This window comes from Peromyscus eremicus, chromosome 15 (genome assembly GCF_949786415.1).
Source record: "Peromyscus eremicus chromosome 15, PerEre_H2_v1, whole genome shotgun sequence".
Classification (NCBI taxonomy): domain Eukaryota; kingdom Metazoa; phylum Chordata; class Mammalia; order Rodentia; family Cricetidae; genus Peromyscus; species Peromyscus eremicus.
In genome coordinates this window covers 569,133-588,957 of record NC_081431.1, presented here as the reverse complement: position 1 = coordinate 588,957, position 19,825 = coordinate 569,133, and the positions used below count along the sequence as shown (strand labels likewise).

General features: G+C 44.7%; 1 protein-coding gene across 1 annotated transcript in view; it reads left to right on the top strand.

The window, feature by feature from the left end:
* The window catches only part of Plxna2 (plexin A2), a 201,349-nt gene that overhangs the window by 164,611 nt on the left and 16,913 nt on the right, over positions 1-19,825 (top strand). Inside the window, exons 13-20 of the mRNA XM_059281134.1 lie at positions 4,182-4,333; positions 10,686-10,803; positions 12,918-13,054; positions 13,815-13,982; positions 14,230-14,323; positions 18,264-18,503; positions 18,921-19,064; positions 19,384-19,618. Of these exons, the coding sequence (XP_059137117.1) occupies positions 4,182-4,333; positions 10,686-10,803; positions 12,918-13,054; positions 13,815-13,982; positions 14,230-14,323; positions 18,264-18,503; positions 18,921-19,064; positions 19,384-19,618 (1,288 nt within the window). The remainder of the gene's footprint in view (positions 1-4,181; positions 4,334-10,685; positions 10,804-12,917; positions 13,055-13,814; positions 13,983-14,229; positions 14,324-18,263; positions 18,504-18,920; positions 19,065-19,383; positions 19,619-19,825) is intronic.

Below are 19,825 nucleotides of genomic sequence, written 5' to 3'. Positions count from 1 at the left end.
CACAGAGATTTTAAAGTGCATCTAGTATAGGAACCACTAATCTCTGGTAGGACACAGAGGGCATATTACAGAATGGAAGATATAGCTGAAGGAATCAGGGAGAACAGAATCCAGGGGAACATTGCCTCAGTAATGATCACAACCACCAAGCCAAGTAGCTAGAACCCCTGGCACCTGTGAGACTTACATGGAGGAACATGGAGACCCTTTTGGTCATAGTGAGTGAGATAATGAAGCCTGCTTAGCACATGGGAGTGAGAATTAAAAGGACCTTGACCTTATTAGTTATGCATGACAGGTGAAAGACAAGTAACTCTTGAAGATGCTTGCAGAATTTCTGGCCAGGAGCATAGTGATCCCATTTACCTTGAAAGAAAATCTGGGAGGATAATTGGGCCTTGGTGGAAGGAAGAAAAATTAAGAGTTCATTTTTAGATATTGTGAAACTTGAGGCACCTGGTGGACATGCAGGTGGAAGTGGAGATGTCCTATAGCAATTGGATATATGACTGAAGCTCAGGAGAGAGGTATGAGCTGACAACAAAGATTTGGAAGTCATCAGTAATGTAGGCCTTGGCAACCCTCCTGAAAATCAGATGATCGCCAGCTCATCTATATTTTGGAAATCTCAACTTTTCCAGATAAGTTTTGTTTTAATCAAAACTATATGAATTTCTTTAAGTCCAAGGCTGTGTACTGCTTAGCTGTTCTTTAATCTGAACTATCGGGCCACCTCTTCCAAGTGATGACAATATAAGAGGTAGTCCATAAAAATACTCTCCTGAATACCCAGCTTCCCCAGCACTTTCCAAGCCTGAGGATCTGGTCTGATGATCTAGGAAGGTTCCAATTTGCATACCAGCAACTGATAGCTGGACTCACACATATCTTTGATGGATACCTTCATGTCAAGATTATAACACTTGCTCATAATTTACCCAGAAGGCTTCTCTATGCTGATTTACACTTCTGAGCAACTCTGTGCCAACAGACTGACCCCACAGCCCAGTACCTGTAACCTGTGTCTAACTAACCCTCCATGTTGGAAGAGACTGCTGTCATGACTGAGCAACAGGGGAGCTGCACTATGAAACCTTCCAGAGGCAAAGTATGCATGTGCTACCTGTGAGACAAGAATATTTTTAGGCTTTCCAGAAAGATTTCATTTCACAGCTTTTTTTTTTTCTGAAAGGTTGTAATTAACTGCAGTGAGCAAAAGAATGTATTTTTTTTTTAATAAAAGTGGGAGGAAAGGAACCAACCAGCACAGTTCTGTCCAACCCGTTGAGTAGGCGGATTCCTGCCATGCAGGTGCTGGGGTTGGGGTGGAGGTGGATGGAACACCAGGAAACCCAGTTGGAGCTAAAAGTGTGTTCTCTTCTACTGATGTTCTACTGCAAAGGTAGAAGCAAAGCAGCTCTTCCCCTACCTCTCATGCCAAGGGTCTATCCCCCAAGGCAGGATCCTTGACCTCTGACACATTGTGCCAGGGCCAAGCAGAATATCCAGAGCACACTATGCTTGGACTTTTCAGTTTCCAAAGACAGAAGAGTCACAGAGGTTTCCTACTCCTGGGAGCTTTTTCTCTTCCACATTGTCCTTCCTTCTTTCATCTCTCCCAACACATGGATATGCCTTGGTGATTTCTCCCTTGAGCTATTCCATATGTTTAGTTTTATTTATAAGGTTGAATATTTTATTCCAAGAAAAGGGATTTAGAGTCACAGATAAGGTGACCTTAGTGGAAACAATCCCCAGAATAGTGTTCTCAGGGCCTTACAGGAAAAATTCAGGAAGCAGCACCATTGAAGGCCCATAGAAGTGGGAGGGAAGTTGGCAGACTCAGTCAATCCCAGCTTGGCTACTACCACACTAAAACAACATCTGATCAGCATGCCACCAGAGTGAGGTAGGGAGAGCTATCCCTACCCACACTCCATCTCTTCCTTGCTGGCTAGGCCATGGGGGTCCATGTCTGAGAGGGTGGCAGGACTCAAGATATCTCCATCATCATCATCATCATCATCATCATCATCATCATCATCATCATCATTAAAGGAGAAGGAGGAGAAGGAGTGCCCTTTCCACCTAGACTCACCCATACTGACTGCTGCTCCAGCCCTAACAGGAGTCAATTGTGCTGAATGGTTATATGTCAACTTGATATAAACTAAGTCATCTGAAAAGAGGGAACTTCAATTGAGAAAATACCCCCATAAGATCGGGTTGTAAGCAAGCCTGTAAAGCATTTTCTTAGTGATTGATGGGGGAGGGCCCAGCCCATTATGGCTGGTGGTCCTGGGTTCTATAAAAAAGCAGGCTAGGCAAGCCATGAGGTTCAAGCCAGTAAGCAGCTCCCCTCCATGGCCTCTGCATCAGCTCCTGCCTCCAGGTTGCTGCCCTGTTTGAGTTCCTGTCCTCACTGCTTTTGATGATGTGGAACTGTGATCAAAATAAACCCTTTCCTCCCCAGCTTGCTTTTGGTCATTATGTTTCATCATAGCAATAAAAACCCCAACTAAGACAACCAGTATGTACAGTCTTAAGGAAGAACTTGTTCAATGTCCAAGAACACAAAGGCAGTGTCTCTGTCCAGGGGCACAATCCTGGGATCAGAGTGAACTCTTGTCTCAATCAAGTCTTGCCTTTCTTATAATGCAGTGGAAACAGCGGCCTTTTATTGCTGTGTACAAGTTGCCTGAAATTTTGGATCCATCCCTAACATCTATAGCTCTCATTCTTCTTGCTATAAAATGAGACTTAGAATAAAATTCCCTGAGACACTCCCACCTCTACCCCTAGGTTGACAATTATGAATTCCTCTGTTCCTTGGAACTGAGTTGACTCAGGATCACGATTAGCTAATTACTGTCCACTTCAGGTAACTTTAGACTTCAAAGCGTGGATGTATTCAGTGGGATTTACTGGATTCCAGAGAAGTTTATACTTTGGCGATCTGATTCTGCCACTGCTTTCTTTTTGGGTTAAAGCAAAACAAGATAAGTCACCATTTGGCAACTGAAATTAAGGAATGAATAAATAAATAAATGCTCCTTGCTAGCAGGAAGCCAGCAAAGGTTTGTAAAATCTAAAGTCACTTCTTGGCTCTAACATGTGTTGTGAGAAACAATGGTAACCACTATGAATCTGTGATGTTCTCCTCAGCCACATCCAATTCCCACCTGCCCAAGTGCCCACTGCTTTCCCTGTATCTCTCTGTCCACTGCAGACCCCAAACTAGAATTATTTACGAGTCTTTGTTATCACTTCCTTCCTGACAATAAGTTCCTTGAGGGCAAATCTACAGAGTATTCACCATTGTATCCTACAGGCTCCAGCACAGAAGTAGCAGTAGTGTTGTTCCAATCTTAGATGGTTTTTTAATAATAATAAAAAAAAACAAACCAAGAGCCAGATATCAAGGTAAAAGCTGAAAAATCAGAGAAGCAGAGCAGCCAGCCACAACTAGTTCTTACCTCTACGAAATCCTTAGCCTAAAGAGAGTGAGTTCCTGTTCCTCATGCCTTATATGCTTTTCTCTGCCCTGCCATATCACTTCCTGGGATTAAAGGTGTGTGTGCTTCCCAGTACTGGGATTAAAGGTGTGTGCCACCACTGCCTGGCTCTGTTTCTAATCTAGTGGCTGGCTCTGTCCTCTGATTCTCAGGCAAGTTTATTAGGGTACACAATATATCACCACATAGCCACAACACTGTCATAGTTGCAAAGCCTCCTAGTGTACACAGAGCTTCAAGAACTAACTCTGTTTAGGTTTTCTATGCTCGCTAAAGCTTGGTAAACATGAAAATATTCTCTTCACAGAAAAAGAGCTGAAGTTCACAGAGATTATGTAACTTGATCACAGTTAGTCAGCTAGTGAATTAGAGATGTACATAAATCAGTGCTGTTCTTAGAAGAGTTCAGAACTCTTTGTGATGAGTTTTTTTGATGGATGGATGATGGATGGGCGCATGGATAGGTAGATGGATGGATGGGTAAATGATCAAGGAAGTGGTGTAAAATAGATCAGTATTCTGCACAAGCTGAAAAGAATAGAAGACACTCATATTATAGGAGTCTCATCGTAGTTCCTAAGCACCCAGCTCTTGGGGAGGGAAAGGAACCTTGTTCTTTTCTTGTGGATGACTCAGTCAGTGGCTAACTCCACTTCCCTCCTACAGATTTTGACAGTATCAGGACCACCTGAAGGAGGGACTCGTGTGACCATCCATGGAGTGAACCTGGGCTTGGACTTCTCTGAGATCGCTCACCATGTGCAGGTGGCTGGAGTGCCCTGCACACCCCTTCCAGGGGAATACATCATCGCTGAGCAGTGAGTCCACCCTGCTGGCCTTTGTCCGTGTGAGCTTTAGAATGGAGAGTCTCTGTACTTCCTTCTCTGGGACTTTCCCAAGCATCTTTCACATTACTTCCTCCAGTGGAAAATTTCCTAAGAAGCCTTTCCAGAGTGATTCTGCCCTCAGAGGGCCTTGTTCCAGTTGCTTCCCTGTTCCTAGTCCCCTCAAGCATCAGGGTGCCAGGTGCCCATGCTGCCCTAATTTAGTCTTTGCCTGCTGGCTGGCATGAATGTTGAAAGCCCCTCTGGGACCTCTTGGCCCTTCCTACTGGCCCCCATTGAAATGCATCCTACAGGGTAGGCTGTGGGCAACAATTCGTTTCGTGCATGGGGCTCTGACAGCAGCTTAATCTGAACAGGGCCTCCACTGGAGCAGATTCATTTATTTCACTAAGGGAAATGTCAGCTGGAAATTAGAAAATAGGCATGTCGTGTCGGGCAGGTGGGTGAGCTCAGGAGTGACATATGTTCCAATGTGGGGTGTTCCTAGGCAGTGGAAACTACAGTCTGTGAGTTGGTGGGCAGGAAGTAGGCCAGAAGCTGGGGATGAAAGAGGAGGAACAAGGGAAGGGAGCCACCAGATCATTCTTCATGGTTTGTCATGTGACATTGTGTCAAGGTCTCCTTCATCCACTGAGTACGCAGCTCTGTGTGTATCAGGAGCTGATAATAACTTGACTTGAACTCAGGCTTTTCTCTGTTACCCTGTTCCTCTCCAGCCTCAGGCTTCTCCAGAGCCAGTTCTCAATGGCAGCCATAAAAATGACATCACTTTATTTTTCCATCAGCAAGTTTTAGTTTAAAGAATACTTTCCCATTCACTATATCTTTTTTAATTATTCTAACCTCTGGCAAGTAAATTGTTGTAAAAGCTGGCAAGAGCAAAAGTTGAGAAAATATGAAATGATTTTTCTCTGATCACTTGGGAAGTAAGTCCTATGGCAGAATCCAACCCTAAATCTCTTAACTCCTAGTTCAGGCCTGGCTCTATGACTCATCCATCACCCACAACTCTGAACCTCAAAGGGCCTTGATTCTAGCATAGCTCAGAGAACGGTGAGTGGCAGAAGGGGTAAATTCCCAGATTCTTGGGGCTGTGTCAGAGCCACTGGCCACAGGTGAGGAGGAAATAAAGCGGGCCTGATCCCTCTGATTCTCCAGGTCCTGTTCTTCACTTACAACCTTAGCTCATAAGGAATGAGCTTTGAGGAAGTGGTGGCTAGGCCTACAGAAAGGCCACCAGGAAGGCCTAAGTATTTCTGTGGAACCACATTAGAAGGTAACCACTTTGGGAGACAGGACCACCTGCAGGAAGCCTCATGGTCCCATGGTCTAGAGTTCTGTGCCCTGCCAAGATGAACCAGGCACTTGGCCACACAGACCCCAAATCCACCTAGACCTCAAGAACCTGCCATGGTCCCATTTGGGGGTCTTGTTGGAAGACTCAGACTTTAGGGTGAGGAATGTGAACTTCGAGGCAGCTAGACCCAAAACTTGCCCAAGTTTTGAATTAAACTGTTTTGACTTTGGCTCCTCTGCTAACTAACAAGCCCTGAGACTTCAGCAAGCTATTTAGTCTTTGACCTTCATCTGATGGACTGCAAGAAATTTTAGTTCTATTTACGAAGTCAAGTCTACTTCTTTACCCAGGGCTGTGGGGAAGAAAGTACCCAGATAACTGGAAGTGTGGTTGTGAAAAGACCTTGGGGAGTCAGTCATTGCAGGCATGTTGAGGTTGATGGTGGCTCCTGAAAGCTGCCCCTTTCCTTGCTTCAGGCACAGGATAGACAGGAAGCAGTGAACAACACCCAACCACCCCAAGCCTCACTGGTTGCAACCTAGTTTCCAGCTGTGCCAGGCTCATTACCACTCCTAAGGTTTCAGAGTTCGTTAACATTATTAAGTCTCCATCCTGGGCAGTGAGCAGCAGGTGCAATCGTTACAGATGTCTGCAAAAGATGAATTTGGCTAACTGGGCTCTGTACAGAATCCTGGGCAAAAGCAGAATTAGCAGGTGCGGTAATGATTCACCATATGCTTGTGTCTGCCATCTATCATTCCACAATTAGGTTAATATTGGTTTAAAGGCCCTGATTAGTCCTGCAATCAACACCCCACATGTCTATGGAGGGCAAGATGATTTAGCCATAGGACATTTTCTGGGCAGTGGAATGCAGGTCCAAATTTCAACTCAGCATCTCCAGAGACAAGGACTTGCTCTCATCTGACCTCTCTCTCATCTGCTCTATCTGTGAACTCAAACACAGCTGGATGGGTGCTGGATCTCTGTGCTTCCCATTCAGGAAGTAAGCCACCAGTTATGCATGTCTGTGGGAGATGGTGTGGTATGGGGATAATGAGAAAACTGAGCTAGTGCTAAGAGCCTGGGGGGCAAGCTATAGTTCAGCTGCCGATGAACTGAATAGCACTGGGCAAGTCACTTTGCTCCCTGATCCTGGTCCATCTGTAAACTAGGAACAGCTGATGTATACAGTCCCCCCAAGTGGTCCCCAGGAGGCTAGAGCAATATGACTCATAGAACCTGCAACACTCCCCCACACACAACTAGAAAGCTTATTGGTGGCACTAATGTGATTCCCGAAGCCCTCTGCCAATTAATAGTCAAATCTTCAAGTGGAAACTGGACAGTTGTTTGGCCCAACTCATTTTATAAGGGTAAAATTTTATTATCACTGGTCATTGCCTCCTAATAATACATAGGGAGCCTAGGAGCTACCAGGAACACAAAGGACATGTAAATTGGGTAGCCTCCCAGAAATTAAACCAGACAATACAAATGAGGCTTGGGGAGAAAGTGACGTATAGCCTACTGCCTGTGGTGGTCCGTAGCCAAGAAGAGACATCAAGTGACTAACTCTCAGAGCCTTAGGAAATGAGTGGGGTTGTCTCCCATATTTGCCAAAAATCTTCTGTCACTACCACAATGCCTGTGCTGGCCCTCCCTTAGAGTATCCAGAGTATTCTATTAAATCCAGCATCTGAGACAAGTGTATAGATAACACATATCTATAGTTCCAGCTACTTGGGAGGCTGAAGCAGGAGTGGTGCTTAAACCCAGAAATTTGAGCCCAGCCTGGAAAATGTAGTGAGTCTTTGTCCAAAATAGATAGATAGATAGGTAGGTAGGTAGATAGATAGATAGATAGATAGATAGATAGATAGATAGATAGATAGATAGATAGGCAAGCCGGTGTCCACAAAATGGAGTGATCAAAGGCACAAACTTGAGATTGAAGCTCACCTATCTTTTAATCAGGGCTCCTCCACTTCCTGGAATGTGACCCTAAGTAAGCCGTGTAGCATCCCTGAATCTTGGTTGTCTATAAGTCTGAAATAATAAGACCCTTCCTGGGTCAGAGGATTGATGCTGCACGGGGTCCCATCTTGTGGGCTGCCTCTGCCATCAGCAGCCATAGCTCTTGTCATTAAGTTATATATTCTACTGTGGCACAATCCTTATTCTTCTATACATTCCTTTCACTTCTGCAACACCCTTACTTCTTCTATAACTCATCTCCCTAAGCTAAGACAGGTGTCCTATGAACACTCAAGTCCTCTCCATCCTGCCTTATGGGGCTCACAAGTGAAAGAGGAAAAGAGGGGACAGTTCCATTCCACCCACAATGCTGCTTGATTTCCTGAAAACTCCAGTCTCACTTCTCGGACATGGCTATGCAGACCCTTTTACATAGGCTGCTGCTGACCCCAGCCCTCTCCCTATTCACACTCCAAGTGAGACAGAGCTCAGGTGCTAGAAGAGGACAGCATGCTTCAGGCCCATTCAAGCATGGCATTCAGAGCCAACTGCAGGTACTCAGTTCAGACACTTGGGTTGGCCCCATCTCCTTCTATCACTCTTCTCCCAGGTACTCCACACATAAAGCTTAGCTTTTGGAACATGAACCCCAAGCAAGAAAATGTTCAGAACCTAGAAAGACATTCCTAAGCCCAGCCAATTCCTAAGCCCTCCATGGACAGTTGAACAGGCCAGACTAGACCTTCTCCTTTCTGAAACAGGCCTGAGAACAAGAGTTCAGTCTTGCCTATAACCTTAACAGGTCCTTCGATTTCCTTTTTCCACAACTTCAAGCCTACAATAATTTCTTCCTCCCTTTCTTGTGGTAGATCTCTTCTACAGAGTATACACGGGCCATGAATGAGGAAAGAATCAGCCCTTGATTAGAAGAAATGGGAAGGCTCATCTGATTCCCAGTCCCCACACTCACTGCCCTTAAGAATTAGCTGACTCTTCAGAGTTCTTTTAGGGGTTAAAGGATGGGCTGTAGAAAGTCAAGGATCCCAAAACAAAAGCAAGGTCCAGCACCAAAAAAAAAACCAAAAAAAAAAAAACAAAACAGTATTTGAGTTGTCACTCCAAGCAAGTAGCAGCATGAAAATAACCAAACACAGCACCTTAGATTAAGCTTCTCAGATGCTCCTAATGCCAAAGCTAATTGATTGTTACTATCATGCTTATGTGGGTTCATAATGAATTTATTTATTCATAGATAAAGGAAAGGAAGAACATTCTTCCATAGAGTGCTTTCTTATTGTATCTTATATGCTAAACATAATAAGGTAGTTATTGTATGTTAATTAAATATTTACCAGGAGTCAAAGTACTTATTGAGGATTAACTGTTAAAAAAGGAGATGGAGACCAGTGGCACACTGTGTGTGTGTGTGTGTGTGTGTGTGTGTGTGTGTGTGTGTGTGTGATATCTGTTTCATGCAAGTTTTATTACATTGAAATGAAATCTCTGTTTAATTACCTTCTTTCCTAGAGAAACTATTCAGATAAGCATGGGTCTGTTAAACACAGGTCTTCCCACTGTGCCAGGATAATACAGGAGATTAGTGGGGAGGGGGTTTGCTTTCCTGACTTCCCACTAAGCAAGCTTAGTATGGACACTGCTCTTGCAATCTGAAATGGTATCAGGAGGCAACAGAGGCTTTCCTTCCTCCTTTCCTGGCCCCCTATTTGCTGAGACTGATAGGACCCTCTCCTACTGACCCCCGGCCCAGTATTCCAGGCAAGGACCCCCCAAAGTCTAATTTCCTCAATGCTACTCATGCCCTACAACCCACCCTTTCTGTAAGGCATTGTGACTTAAAGGGCCAGTGTTTGAATGTTCTTCTGTAACTTATCTCAGGAGCCAGGGAAATCACCAGGGGGTATTGATCTGGCCTGCAGAGAAAGTACAGAGCATCTTCCTCCAGCCTACCTGCCAGTGTGAGATGTGACTTCTAACCAAGGCCATGTCACCCACTGAGTATGCTCAGCCCTGATTAAGTGTCACATGGCACTAATGAACTCAGCCACTACCACCTTTTCACCCACTTCCAATGGCCTGCACTTCTGCCATTGTGCTGGAAGATGCTGTTTGGATGCTCACATTATCTCACCAGATTATCTAGCCCCTTTGAAAGCTCACTGCAGGAAAGAGACTACAGCTGAATCAGCCAGTGTGACAAATAATCACTCACCTGTGCTCTTAGGGAGAGCTGCTATGTTGGCTTGCTGCATAGCAGAAAACACCATCTAAGTACTGCCCCTCAATCACTGTTGGTCTTATTCCACCAATCCTAGAAATGATCCATGGTGAGACACTGCACTAAGTGCCCACAGGAATGGTAGTAGAATTAGGCTACATGGTATATCAGAGGCATGTAGCTAGAGTTTTCCTGCCTGGCCCAAGGTCAGGGCAAATTTGTCTCACCTGCCAGTCCCACAGCCGCTCAGACCCAACCAAGTAAACACAGAGACTTATATTGGTTACAAACTGTATGGCCGTGGCAGGCTTCTTGATAACTGTTCTTATATCTTAAATTAATCCATTTCCATAAATCTATACCTTGCCACGTGGCTCGTGGCTCGTGGCTTACCGGCATCTTCACATGCTGTTTGTCATCGTGGCGGCTGGCAGTGTCTCTGACTCAGCCTTCCACTTCCCAGCTTTATTCTCCTCCTTGTCCCGCCTATACTTCCTGCCTAGCCACTGGCCAATCAGTGTTTTATTTATTGACCAATCAGAGCAACACACTTGACATACAGACCATCCCACAGCAGAGGCACCCACAGCTTTTCATATATAATCACATCTAACCTTTCACTGTGCAGATAAGACAAAGCCCAGGCAGCCAGCACTATACCCATGGTCACATGGGTTCTCAACTGAACCATGGTCCAGTACTATAGCAAGACAGTGATAACTGTTTGGACATGGGTCACTCACTGACTGCTGAGCAAATGAGCAAGGATTGCAGCCTTGTCAAGCCTTTCACTGGAAGGTTTGCTGTCTTCTCAGGATCGTCTGTGAGATGGGTCGTGCCCCTATGGGCACTACATCAGGGCCTGTACGCCTGTGCATTGGGGAATGCAACGAAGAGTTCATGACAAATTCCCACCAGCAATATACTTTTGTGGTAAGTACTGGGACCAAGCCTGGCCACAGAGCCAGCAAGGACACACATCTATTCCAGACTTTAGGAAAATCTCATATGCCCCTCCCAGCCAGGCAGACCATAGTGACTAGCAAAGGGAATTCCTGGCCTCCCTGCTTAGAAGCCTGTCTTTCTGGGGTTAAATAGTCACATGACTTAAAACAAACAAATGAAAAACCAGAGACTTTGGAATCCCAGAGAACCATATTTCAGAGTTCTAAATAAGGCAGAAACTTAAGCCTTGCGTAGAAAATGGGTTCTAGATTGAAGACTGGGCTCCCTTTTGTTCCTCCAGTGTGACATTGTGGTCTAATTCCAGCCTAATGAGGACACACTAGTTAATATTTTACCATATGCTTTGTTTTTTGATGAGATCATTTAAAGGCAGAGTTAGAAGAGTCACTGTAATCTGGCAAAGATGTACCTCTATGCACAAGACTAGGAAAAGGAACATATAAACTGGAAGTTCTATGTGTTAGTGTGGTGAAATGTGCATGTACGCACAGCCCTAAAGACATTTCATCATGCTCAGACAACAAGCTGTTTTGGTACCAAAGCTTTCTGTGAGGCTGGCACTAAATTCATGCCAAATCAATAAATTGCTTCCAAAACCCTGGAGTCTACCTAGGCTCAATTCATCCTGAATCAATACATTGCATTGAGGCCCTTAAATTCCTTTTCTAAAACTTACCTACCTCTCCATATTGAGTACTCATTAAAAAGTGTTAACAACAGTAGATGGAGTCAAACCAGCCTTGCTAAGAGTTTTGAAAATCATTAAGCCACAAAATTCTCTTCTCTCAAAAGTGTTTTACTACTTTGTCTAGAGCTTCCAGGCCTGTGTTCTCATTTTGTCATTGCTACATTTTCCCTTGTACTTTTTCTCTCTCAGATTGTCCTGTCTGCAACCACTGTGCCTCATTTCCTTCCCAGGGGACCTGGAAAGCAAAGAGGAAAGATAAGATAGGGAGAGAGTTGTAAATATCAGAACTGGGAGGGGCCCTAGGCCCGTCAAACCCTTCTCAATGGACAAGAAGCAAACTGAAATCCAGAAAAATCCCATCTAAGGGCTATAGATAGTGAGAAGCTGGTACAGATTAGAATCCACTCACTAAACTAAATGCACTTCCCAAGCTATGTGTGGAGTCACATGCCTTTGATCCCAGCACTCACAGGAGGGTCTCACTCAAACTCAAGTCCAGCCTGAGCTGTCATGAGACTATCTAACAAAATAACAAAAACAAAAACAAACAAACAAACAAAAAATGCTTTCCATGCCACTGCTTACTAGGCAGAAGCAATTCTTTCTTTTTTTTTTTTTTTTTTTTTTTTTTTTTTTTTTTTTTTTGGTTTTTCGAGACAAGGTTTCTCTGTGTAGCTTTGCGCCTTTCCTGGAACTCACTTGGTAGCCCAGGCTGGCCTCGAACTCACAGAGATCCGCCTGGCTCTGCCTCCCGAGTGCTGGGATTAAAGGCGTGCGCCACCACTGCCCGGCGCAATTCTTTCTTATTTAGGTCAACACATTGGTATGTCATAGGCTAGAGATTTCTTTTAAGCTTAATGTACAACTTAGAGAGTGTGCTAGCAAGTGATATTCTCATCCACCAGTAAGGGTCAGAGAATGGCCAAGTTTAACATTTACTGAAGGCACCAGGAGTCCTCAGTGCTTAGGGAAGGACAAGAGGACATATATATGGATCATTCATAGAGGCTACAGTCAATCAGCTGCCCAACTTAGGCAAGAACATTTTACTCAACCCTATTGATTTTGTGCCAAAAAAGTCAGGACAGGCTCTATATTAAGTAGCATTTTCAAATTGTTTTCAATTTTCAAACTAATTGATCGATTAGTCAGTGTCGTGTCAGCTTCTCTTTCAGTGTTATGAGTACAAGACAAGACTCCCCAGGGAGTTAATTAATCCCAATGTATGGGAGCCCTTTACCTTCCCTGGACAGACCCTCCAGACAAAGCAGTGATGTTTGGAACTACAAAGGGCAGGAAAAGTACCTTAGCTCCTAGCATGATGATTATCCCTCTTACTGTTAGGTCTAGCCTTTGACCTAAGCTGTGAATGTTTCTCTTCTACTTCTCAAAGAACCCTTCTGTGCTGTCACTCAGCCCCATCCGGGGACCAGAGTCAGGAGGTACCATGGTGACCATCACAGGCCATTACCTTGGTGCTGGGAGCAGTGTGGCAGTGTACCTGGGCAATCAGACCTGCGAGTTCTATGGGTAAGGTAAACTTGAAGGATGATGTGTTGTTGTTGCCTTGACTTGACCGTTACCTTCTTGTCATTGGTCCTTTCCTTGGCCCAAACATACCAGCCATTGCTAGAAATGTAGGCTATTTACCAGTTTATGTCCCGTAGATCAGAGGGGTTGGTACATCTAAAGGGAACTGGAGGAAAGAGCTATCAGAACAGATGAGGAAAGATCCCAGTAGCTTCCCAGGCTGAGTTTCATTGTAGGGACTTAGAATTCATGGAGGTCTCACATGGAGGAACACATGGTCTCACCAAGTTAAGCACAAATTGGTCTTGAGCATTAAAACAAAATAAAATCTAATATTGTCAGGCATTTCCATGAACCCTGAGGATGCAGACTCCAGTGTTGCCCACATGAGGACTTTTCACTATAAACTCTGCAAGAGCAAGCCCTATGTGTCTATTACAACAGAGGGCAGGTATTAGATGAACATGTATTGATAACCTGACTAAAGTCAGAGTCTAGAAAAATCCAGAAAAAGGAGTTCTCCAAAATCCTGTAAAGCCTTGCCACTACCCATGTTCTTTAAGTATCGTTTCTACTGTGCTCCCTTCCTAATCCAGCTAAGGTAAAAGGAAGATGCTGATGGACACTGGTAAAGGGTATTTCTGTAGCACAGAAAACAATAAAACAGCAGAATGTGTCATTCATGGCCACACATGGGATAAGGAACATACCTTTCAAGATAGCTCATGCCTACCTTAACCCTTCTCTGTTTCCCCATTAGGAGGTCAATGAATGAGATTGTATGTGTTTCACCCCCATCATCCAATGGACTGGGACCAGTCTCTGTCTCTGTAAGTGTCGACAGAGCCCGGATAGATAGCAGTCTGCAGTTTGAGTACATAGATGACCCTCGGGTCCAACGCATTGAGCCAGAGTGGAGCATCGCTAGGTGAGTGAGACTGGTGAAGTACATCTGGAGGGATATGAGGTGGTCAGGACACATCATCTGGAAGACAGTGAGGTTGGTGGAGTATATTTGGAGGCAGGTGAGGTTAACAAAATTCACCCAGAGGGAGATGAGGTTGCAAAAGCCCTATAGCCCAAGGTGGCTCATATTGAGTATCCCAATGGTTTTGAAGCTCACTGTACCAAATTTAAGGGGGTTTTAACCTAACCTAGCTTCTTCTTGTTCCCAGTGGCCACACACCCCTAACTATCACAGGCTTCAACTTGGATGTCATTCAGGAGCCAAGGATCCGAGTCAAGTTTAATGGCAAAGAATCTGTCAATGTGAGTAACCTTTGGTCTTCTCTTCCTGGCCTCAGTAACCATGGCTCTCTGCCCATATCTTACAAGGCCAGGAGCTAAGGATAAGGCATATGGATACCTGATCACTAGACAGGAAACTTTACTGAAAACCTGACCCTGTAGTCATGGTTCCAAATAGCTGAGCCTCCCAGAAACTAATTTGATAGCAGCATACTCTCAGAAAACGATACAGCAAGGATCTAAAAGTACTGGCTGCTGAGTTTGATAGAGCACAAAAGGGTAATGCTCACCTCAGTGAAAATGTTCACTTAAAGGCTAAATGAAAAACAGTGTAGGAGATGGAAATAAATTCTTCCACCACATTTAGAAACTTCTGTATTGGAAGCAAGACACTGCCTTTATGAGCTGTATGGCTCTGATCAAGTCCTTTAACTTCTGTGATCCTGTGTTCCTCACAGGTGAATGGATGAAAGGCTTGTTTTGCCATTTCAGAGCAGGATAGCCATGGACACAATGTTTGTACTCAATGTCAGCTACTGAAGACAGAATTCTGACCTGCTGGCAAGATGATCACAGCTTCTTTATTCCTCTGCATAGCTGCGTAATTGTATTCTTTTTAGCTATGGATTTCTGTGATTTTTAAAAAGTTTTTTTATTCTGATGAGAATAGAATGTCTGATAAGTTATTTAAAAGTTTTCAGTTTGTTCCTGCAGCATTTTCTGAACATTATTGTATTCATAATTATAGTACAGAAAATGCTGTGGTAACCATTATTATTACCATGAATTACTACCATTACTCTGTGACCTTTGGGATATTGATGAAGCTGAGATGGACGTGAAAAATATAAAATGATGCCTCTCCTCTTGTCCCTGACACATGTCCAGCCTGCTGAATCTTCCTTGGAAAAGAGGTGCACAAAATGACAGAATGCTAGGCTGGACCAAGAATGTCTTGAAGATCATCAGGTCCTATACCTTCCTTGCATATCAAAGAGACTAAGACCAAATAGGTAGATGGCTTGCCCCTGGTCACAGATGATTTGAGGCAGATTCATGTTAGATTTCAGGTTACCCAGACTCTTCATAACTTGACCATTTGAAATGTTCATGGGCCTTACTTCCCATCATGCTAGAGATACTCAGCACTTTTGGCTAGATAAACACATGCTCCCTACATCCAAGTACAGAATTTGAATCATGGGAAGAACCTGGACCCTGTCTACCTACTGACAGCTAAATCTTCTCTGAGCTCCCAGTCACTGCTGTTCTGTCAAGTTTCTGAGGCCTGGAGTATTAGGAATACGCACCTTGAACTCACACCCAGGATAGATAAACCATCTCTTCTCAAAAAATTAAACACAGGTTTTAAAATACAGATTTTATTATCATCCCAACATGACCAACCAGAGTACAACTCACAGATCAATTCTTAAGAGAAGGGAGCCCCATGCAAAGCCAGAAACCTGTAAAAACTGGGTCCTTCAGACAGGGCCAGAAGAAAAAGCTGGCTCTAGCTTCTCTTGGTCTCCATAGGAAAGACAGGTGCCACAGGGCCAGAGGATTGGTTTGTGTATATCAGTTGTCTCTATGGCATAAGGGGCTGTTTCTGGCTACTTGGTACAGCCAGAAACAGCCCCTTGGGTTGTTTAGGGCATGTGAGCAGTATGACATGAGGTGGTTTGGGGTAGGGCTGGCTCTGTCATTGGTTTCTACATGCAAGGAATGCTGGCTGGTAGCAAGGCTTTTGCTGCCTCAAGGAATTGGCTAAATTATGGATGAGTCTCTCTCCAGGTAGCAGGGTCAATATGACAAGGCACAAATATACATAAAATGAGATGTAAATATAGTATAGAGAGAATGCTATGATGTTGGCATGAGGCAGACAAGGGACTCCTAAAAGCTACAGCTTTTGTCCTCAAAGAAAATATAGGGCAAGAGCTTCCTTCTTACCTGATATCCTGCAAAAGCCACAGGCCAGGTGAGGTCCCTTCTCCCCTCCCTTTGGATTTATCTACATCTTAAGGACTATTCCCTCACTGACACCATTACTACACACCATAGACTGCAGTATTTCCAGGAACTAAAATATAGTTCCACCCTCTGGAGAGTTGTAGGGTGCTAGGCCTACATGGTGACCTGCCTGGAAGTATCCAGGCTAGGAGGCCTGGATGGAAGGCTTAGGGGAAGGCAATGTCCCTAGAACATAGCCCCACAGTGTTGTGCTGTGCTTCTGTTTACAGGATGGGGAAAGGAAGCACTTTGCTCTTTTGGTCCATTTGGGCCCCAGCTTAGCCTCACCCTACCTAGGGTTATCATTTTCCTTGTGTTCCAAGCTCCCAGTAGATAGTGAGGAAGGCTGGCACAAAAACCACAAAATGCATAGGGATGTTAACAAGCAGAGTGTGATGCAGAAGGTCAGGCAATACACACAGGCCTCTTGTTTAGAACTGATTTTCTCATTCACATAGGAGCCTCCTTTGTGTCTAGAGAAACTGGGATGATAAGGAGGAAGATGCCACAGCAATGGAGAATCACACTGAGCTGAGAGTCTTCCCTACAGAACTAGGAATTCAACTCTTAACTATACTCATTTAACAGCACCTGTTGCTTTTCCTGTGCCTCAGTATCCCCACCTGCACCATAACATGGGCATTAAGTTGGAAAGGGGTTGCTGAAGTGTATAATGAAAAGGACAAGAAAGGGAACTGATCCCTAGCACAGCAGAAAGGCCATCGGGAAGCTGTTTTGTTAGGGAAGTTTAAGGTTTAGACTTGAAATTCTGACATCACTTCTACATATCAGCTCTTTGCTATGCTATGGTCATCTGTTTCACATAGGGACCCGTTTTCTGGTCATAAAGCCTGAGTGTGTGTATGTTGACCACACACACACACACACACACACACACACACACACACACACACACACGACCTGCCGGATGTATTAGAGTTCTTGAAGGTGTCCTAGGCTGTTCCTGTGACAACCCAGCTCCCACAGTGAAACTGAGCTAACTGTGGTACAGAGTAAAAAGTTGGAGGGCAAGTTGGAATCTGCATTTTTTTTCTAAGCTTCTTCCGTGGGTCTGTTAGTAGTTAGTTTCTTTGGTTGGCTGCTGTCTTAGCCTCAGAACCAACCAATGCAGGAGAGAATAACTGACTGTGCTGAGCAGGGGCATGCCCAATAGAATTTGATAGCAGACCAAAGATCTATCAAGAGACAAGGGATAGCATGAACTCAGTGTCACTTCTAACTCACTGTACCCCAGTGCAGATGGAGGAATACATGGCTAGAGAAAAGAAAGACCCTGAGTGGCAGGATCCTGTTTCCTTATCATTTTGTCCTGAAACATCAGCTGAACACTATGCAAGGTACAAAATGCTCATCTCACTACTTTCTACTCCACACCATATACTACACCACACCCCTCACACACATACTCCCTCACTGTAACTGTCCTTTTCTTCAAACATTCTTATATCCTCAACCCTAGACCTTGTCATCACTGAAACTTGTTCTTGCACTGTCCCTCTCTGTCCTACACTACTTCTGAAGGAAATCTTTCATGAATGCTGCTTCAGGCCAAGCAAACTCACAGACTTTCCAGAGCATCTGGTCCTTCCCACCAGAGTGTACCTCATCCATTCATGCATTTCACAGTATCATGCCCTGTGCTGCCTCAGGCTCTCTGTGGACTAGCTTATAATGCTTGTTTAATTAATCCAGAGCTGTCCCTTGAGACTACTTCATTCTGTGCACCAGACTCTCAGCCCAGTGTCTGCCAGAAAACAGGTGCTCAAAGAGTGTTAATGAATAAATGAGTGGGGTTAAGTGCATCATCACCACATTGGTCTTAAGGGCTTCACATGTGTGAAGGAAGTCAAGCAAACAGAGGGTAAGAGGAGATGATAGACCTACCTTCACCCACTGGGTGGTCAGAATGCTGCTTTCTGCCTCCTAGGTGTGTACAGTGGTAAACACAACAACCCTCACCTGTCTGGCGCCCTCTCTGACCAGTGACTACCGTCCAGGCCTGGACACCGTGGAACGGCCAGATGAGTTTGGATTTCTCTTTAACAATGTCCAATCCTTACTCATCTATAATGACACCAAGTTCATCTACTACCCTAACCCAACTTTTGAACTACTCAGCCCGACTGGAATCTTGGATCAGAAGCCAGGCTCACCCATCATCCTGAAGGTAGGAAATAGGAGTGGAGAGAAGCCTGGATAGTGGTGGGAAGAGAGTACTGCAGGCCCTTCCCTCTTTAAGAGGCCAAATCTCCAGGTGATAGCATCCGGGAGTTTTGTTGCACCCCACCTGTCCTTAAGTCCCGTGTGTCCTCCCCTCCATCTTTATTCCTCTTCCTTTCCTCCTTCCCCAAACATCTATCTGCTACTGCCATTTTTCACTTTCCTTTGCCTTTTTTTTGGGGGGGGGGGGGGGGTCTTTTTTAACCTGTGGCTGGTTGAAGTCTCCTTTAAAAACCTGACATGGAGAGATTTTTTGATTTTTGCATCACTGCCCCACCCTGTCTCCTTTATCTCTTTTTAAGTAGGCAATTAATTTCTGCTTGAATATGCCATTTCTCCTCATTAAGATACCTGTTTTCTACAGGGCAAAAATCTCTGCCCTCCTGCCTCTGGAGGGGCCAAACTCAACTACACAGTAATGATTGGAGAGACGCCTTGTGCGGTCACCGTGTCTGAGACACAGCTGCTCTGTGAACCTCCCAACCTCACTGGGCAACACAAGGTTATGGTGAGTGAACCCTCTTCTGTCTCTTTCCTTTGCCCAGCCTTACCATGCAAGCATGAAGAAAGATTCCATTTCATCTCATTGCCTGACTCATGCCCTCCATATTTCCTCATCTCCATGTCCTACATCAAAGTGGATAGCAGTTGAGAACACATAAATAGAAGACAGACCCCAAGGCAGGAATCGCTTAGTATCCAAATGTGAACTGTACTGTTGTAGTCAGTCTTGTCATTCCTCGAACTGTGATACTGTAGGATATGATGGCATGCCAGGGCTCTACACCTCTGTGTACTGTGTGTGTGTCTATGTGTACAATGCACAGGTTCACGTGGGCGGGATGGTGTTCTCACCTGGCTCGGTGAGTGTCATCTCCGACAGCTTGCTGACCTTGCCAGCCATCATCAGCATAGCAGCTGGTGGAAGCCTCCTCCTTATCATCGTCATCATTGTCCTCATCGCTTACAAGCGCAAGTCTAGGGAAAATGACCTCACACTCAAGCGGCTCCAAATGCAGATGGACAACCTGGAGTCCAGAGTAGCACTGGAGTGCAAGGAAGGTGAGTGAAAGTGCATCCTCACTTCCTGGAATCCTCCTTCTTCCCTAATCTCATTGCCCTCCTTACATAAAAACCCTGACTTTATTCCTATCTTTTTCCCACAAGCCTTTATATTCTACTCTTTCCTAGGAGCTTCCCTGTTCCTGGGGTTAGAGAAGACCTAGGGGGAGACTTATGAGTGAGGAAACAGGTTCATTGGCATTGTTC